The 5,674-nt window shown below is 32.9% G+C and overlaps 1 protein-coding gene across 2 annotated transcripts; it reads right to left on the bottom strand.

Moving 5' to 3' along the window:
• Window positions 1-1,016: 1,016 nt before the first annotated feature.
• On the bottom strand, window positions 1,017-3,876 carry LOC105195990. 2 transcript variants are annotated; one of them, XM_011161683.3, is made up of 3 exons: window positions 3,248-3,865; window positions 2,059-2,214; window positions 1,017-1,931 (listed from the first exon to the last, which is right to left on the bottom strand). In XM_011161683.3, the coding sequence occupies exons 1-3, from the start codon at window positions 3,429-3,431 to the stop codon at window positions 1,693-1,695; spliced, it is 579 nt and encodes a 192-aa protein (XP_011159985.2). In that variant the 5' UTR covers window positions 3,432-3,865; the 3' UTR covers window positions 1,017-1,692. The 2 variants fall into 2 exon arrangements, with proteins under 2 accessions (XP_011159985.2, XP_039311908.1); XM_039455974.1 differs by having other exon boundaries at window positions 1,623-1,931; window positions 3,257-3,876.
• Between the last annotated feature and the right edge of the window lie 1,798 nt (window positions 3,877-5,674).

The raw sequence follows: 5,674 nt of genomic DNA, 5'->3' as shown, positions 1-5,674 counted from the left end.
TGACTACGCGGAGCTATATTCAAAATTATACGGTCTGAGTAATAATTAAATAAGGAATAAATGTAATAAAGTAATACATGAAATAATATATATGTATATTATTGATTTGTATTTTATTGGCCTTTAAATATAATTAATTTGTTTAATGTATGTCTGTCACTTAAATTTTCGTTTTTTATATAATGAGTTAATCTTATTTTAGCATATAATTCTATAATTCTATATATATTTTTTTAATTAATATCATTTGGTAATCTAAAAATTACGAATTATTTAAATACCTTATTATTATTATTATTATTTAAATACGTATAAACATAATTTTTTAATTAAATAATAAATTTTTTGTAAACTTAAAAAATTAATTAATAGATATTCTACTTACAAATAAAATAAAAAATTTTTTATTTTTCTTTTTCTTGCTGCTCCCAATTTTTTCTTTTGCAGTTATTCCGATTACTGCACCCAGATACAATGCAATAAGTCACTGTAAAATATTCAAAAAAGCCCGAAAGTGTATAAATTGAATAATCACAAAATGCAATGAAGCTGTATGTACGCGGTTTAAAGTGACAGCTAAGAGCCGAATGGTTCCGAACAATTCCGAATAAACCGATGTGCTGGTAGTTCCTCATTCCTCCTTACCGCTAATCTCAGCGCCCCTCTTGAACCATCTAACAGTATAAGCTGCGTCTACTTTAGTCTATGGTCTTGACACGTTCCAATTATGAACACACCTGTAGAAATAGTCAGAAATTACAGGATGTTACCTTAAATATATCTGAACTATTCATCATGTTAAATTCGAATGTATTCATATCTATATCATATTATATTTTAATTTAAATGGATTAAAAAAGTCTGAAGTGCGAATTCGAAAATTTCAATCTATTTCAATTTATATACGTTTGCTGAGAAAATTAAAAATTTTATTTGTTATCTAAGAATTTGAATATAAAAAACATTGAATTTTAATATTGCGATATAATATTACATTGATATGTGACACACACTTCTAGTTTATTTATTTATTTATTGTTTACTTTATTACAATAATACATAAGCGATCACATAGTTCATTATCAATAACTATATATATCGTATTTTTTACAATCGTCACTTAAATGTATTTTCAACATACCATATAAAAAGAAACGTATTTTTTATTTTACACAAAGATTTACTTGCGAAAAAAATTTAAGGCGTCTTTTAAACGTCTTGATTCTTGATGAATAGATCTCAAGGAATATATCCCTAAAACGAAAGGTAACATTAAATACTGCTGCAAATAATCCGATTATTGCGATGTATGATAACAGCACGATTGATTTTGAGCTGTCTTATTGCGAATATGAATAATGACTTAGTTCTTAGAACAAACAAAATGAATAACAATAAGTACGACACAGCAAAAGGATGTTGCAAACAACGATATTGAAATAGTTGATAACAACGTGTAATCGAGACGAGAACTTACAGTACAAGCGCCAAAATGGTCGTTAAAAGCCTCCCCAAAACTTGTATGCGTGTAATTACTAATATAATTACTAATATATCTTTCGTATACACTAATTTCTTTTAGTACGCATATTTATATATTCATTACCCCAATTTACATTTGTAATTGTGCGCATAAATCACGCTCATTCCTGACAATCATTTCTCGAATGATTTTTTGATCACTTGACCAGGTTAAAGATGATTTCCGGCTCTCATGATCTGAGGGGCTTCCGCGGTGGTGGTGGCGACGACGCTGGCGGCCGGGGGCTGATTCTCCAAAATAGCACCCCAGATCGCCGCGGCCACCCCCCCGCGGGCCCCCTTCTCGGCATCAGTGTTCTTCTTAAAGTTATGCACCGAATAGCGATTGTACAGGCCCCAAATGCTGTTCATCAGCTTGCTGTTGTATTTGAGCGGCGTCAACTCCCAACCTGCACATTCGGTAAAATCAAATGATCAAAACAAATTAAATCAAGTGAATCAAGCGCTTCCATCTAAAGTAAAAAATAAATTTATTAAAACGGTGAAATCATTTATAGTTAAGTGAAGACATATTACCTTCTAAAAAAGGCCTCGGATTGAATATATTTTCCTTCTTATCTTCAGTCCTTTCTTTTTTCTCCATCATAGACATGGAAACAGCGTGCTCCTCGTTACAACGAACTTTCCGCACTGCGAAAGCACCTTGCGGAATGGAAGCCATTTTTTCACAATCTGCAAAAAATGACTTATTATAAAATAACTAAATAATCAAAGTCCTCCATTTTGTTATGTAAATCAAAACTTAATGCTTTCTCCACAGCAATTTAAATTCTATAATTTTTCTTGTAATAATCCTGCAATTTATAAAACATTTATTAATAATTAATAGATTTTTTCTCCACTGATATCGTAGGTCAAGGTATTTCTTGATAGCAAATTGAAATTATTAACAATCAGTAATTCTGAATATATTTATAATATATAATTTAAGTTCTCTCGATTCAACTTTTATGCCTCTAATGAATATGTTTATGCACATTATGGAATAATTACCTACGCACACTTTATTAAGAAATACTTCAACATAATCTCAAGAGAGAAAGTTACTTAATTATTAAGTTACTTAACTTTGCAGTTATTAATAAACGCTACATAAGAGGGGAAATAATCTCGGACTTAGTCATATAACGAATCAAAACAATAACAGTGCGGCTAATGTATATGTATGTGTACACGTGCGCGCATGTGATTGAGTATATGTGCGTGTATGCATGTTTATACGTATGTGCGTGTACATGGGTTATGATCTTCCTATACACACATAGTTATTTATACTCGATTATCATGCCTTTCGTGTTATTAGCAGCTTTGATCTTCGCTCGTACGATAATTACGCCTGCGCCATTACTATTGTCGCCGAAACACGTTGACGTTTTATACGGGTATAAAAACGGAAACGTGTTTCGGTGACAATAGTAATGGCGTAGGCGTAAAAATATAAAATAATGAATCGAAATTGCGCGCGCCGCGTGCCAGGTTGATAACATGTATATTTGTCTTGGTTGTATTTTATGCACTTTGCTCGTTCTATCGTCTCCTCCGAGGTTCAAAAATGTGCATTTCGTCTCATCATTTTAAATCCGCAGAAACGAGCGGGCCCAAAGCGGCTCGCAAACGCTGATAAAATTCCGCAAATCTTGCAAAGAGCAAATTTGCAAAGGGCATGATGTTTTTTTTTTTACATTTTTCGTCTAATCTAACTAACCGATGCAACCTTCGAAAAATAATTCTGTTATCTCTCTTCTCGTATATCGTCTTCGCGTAGCCAGGCTCGTCTTCGGCGTGCTTCCTCTCTGCCTGTCCCGATTTCCTCTTCGAGGTTCAATTTTCCGGGAAGCCTCAAGCCTCAGACATCCGCCAGCGTCGATGGTCGTCTCGATAAGATTCATCAACCAAGGGAGAGCCTTAATTTTCCTTATCGTCCACGTACGAGAGACCGTACGTTTGCTTTTGCTATTTGCGATCTGCGTGCGCTCAGCTCCTCTTCGTCTCTTCTACTTTAGAATAATCCTAAGTGATTACTGGTCCCCGGCGCGACGGCGGTCCTTACTTATAAGCTCGGTCGGATAAAAACGAGAAAGATAGCGAGACGGATAGGAGAAAGAGAGAGAGAGAGAGATTGTGTTTTTTTTTTAATCGCCATAATAAGAACGGCGTATCGGCGGCCTTCGAGACTTCGAGATTCTCTGACGTTGCCCGACCACCGCAGACCCGGCCTTATCATCTTCAATGAACGAGAACCTCAGTGTCGTAGTTCGGCTCGTCTGGTGGTAAGCGATAACGAGAATTCGAAACGCAAACACGTCCGAATATCACAAAGAAGAAAAAACTATTTATTTAAAAATACACGCGTCTAAATATTCTTGTGTTTCGATATCAAGCGTAAACGATTAAATGACACTTGTTCTTACTGTGGAACGAGGAACAGTTGGGAACGGTTGCCTAGTTTCCGCGAACTATTTATCAGATAGAACGCTCGATGTCATGATACTTTTCGCGTCGACGTAGGGGGGGACCACAAACGAAGATTTCTTGCGAAGGAGGACATGGCATTATCGCAATAAACAAATTTATCAAAACGAGACCGGGAACAAACGATATTCGTCGCTTTTCATCATCGCGAACGTTCGCTGCATTCCTTTCCTTTTTGATAAATGCTTCTCCAATAGTTTCTTTCTCGGTTATCATAAATAGGACAGTTGCATCAATGGTGCACATGAGAGTTTTGGTCTATCATCGAGTTCAAATAAAATAGACAATTGAGCAAACCACGTGGTAAATACATGTGCACTTTTTTTGCATAATTTGATATATACTGTTCCGATTGATATGCTTTAATTAACCCGGGATTGACAAGTCCGATAAATTTAGCACAATTTAACAAAATTTAAAATATATTGATAATTATTCTTTTGAAAACCGCGTTTATAAAAAAAATTTTTTTATAAAAAAAAAACATATAATATAGAACGTTACAAACAGGAAAGTGCTTTAGAGATAACGCGATTCCTGGAAAATAGTTGAATAAAAAATACCACGTGCCACATTATTTCTTTGCTCTCGCATTTTCACTGAACGTCATTTAATGCATATAGTTTGTAATATTATAATTTTTATGTAAAACATATAAAGGCAGATACAAATACAAAAGATCAAGAGAAACATTCAACTTTAAATATAGGTTAATCGCTATGATATGGATACGACTGTGATATGAATCAGCATAAATACTCGTACTAATTATTATCTCTTTTAAAACATCTGATCTGTGAACTTGACTTTTAATATCCATTTCACTAATGTAGAATAACTTTGATCTTGGTTTAACCTATTCATTAGTCAATAGAACTACACAAGTCAACAGAAAATCACCAAATTTTTGTCAATTTCTATTATTTAGATTTGTTATGATTTTCGTTTTGGTCTATCATCGTATTTAAATAAAGTAAACTTGAGCAAATACATTTTTTTTGCATAATTCGATATATGTTGCTTCGATTAATCCGCTTTAATTAATTCACGATTAACAAGTCCGGTAAATGAACAACATTTAGCAAAATTTAGAATATATTGATAATTATTTTTATGGTAACCGCGTTTATAAAAGAATATTAAAAGAAAAACGCACAATATAGAACGTCACAGAAAACAAAAAAATGCTTTAAAGATAAAGCGAATCCTGGAAAAGACATAGTAATACATAATAGTTATACGGAGATTCAATAGTTCGTTTGAAAATAGTTTATATAATCAAATATAAATATATATAATATATTTAAAATATTTGTTCAATTTTCTTTTTCTTATATAATCTCTGTCCATATATATAGGAAGAAACAAAGAGGGAAAGCAATTTTGTAACTATTGCAACAGTTTTAAGAAAGTTTCTCTTTTAGAATTTGGAAACCGTAATCAACAACTTTTAATAAAAACTGTTTCGGTAAAATCTGATATAAATGGAAGGGATTTTAATACAAATTAAAATATTTATTTCAATAAATAGTTATATCAAATTTAAATAAAGATCGGCACACTTCTTTATTGTCTCAGAAGCATATACTCGTATATACTTTTATATTTCTACGCAGTTTTTTTCGGGAGTGGAGCATGCGAAGAAAGTGAGATAAAAAAC

The sequence above is a fragment of the Solenopsis invicta genome, chromosome 12, assembly GCF_016802725.1.
Source record: "Solenopsis invicta isolate M01_SB chromosome 12, UNIL_Sinv_3.0, whole genome shotgun sequence".
Lineage (NCBI taxonomy): Eukaryota > Metazoa > Arthropoda > Insecta > Hymenoptera > Formicidae > Solenopsis > Solenopsis invicta.
This window is presented reverse-complemented; position numbering and strand designations above follow the sequence as displayed.

Coding starts and splice junctions, on each gene's coding strand:
- LOC105195990 (XM_011161683.3), bottom strand. CDS start 3,431: ATGAATCTTATCGAGACGACCATCGACGCTGGCGGATGTCTGAGGCTT. Junction 2,215..3,247: donor ATTTTTCGAAGGTTGCATCG/GTTAGTTAGATT, acceptor CATTTTTTGCAG/ATTGTGAAAAAATGGCTTCC. Junction 1,932..2,058: donor TCCGAGGCCTTTTTTAGAAG/GTAATATGTCTT, acceptor CCGAATGTGCAG/GTTGGGAGTTGACGCCGCTC.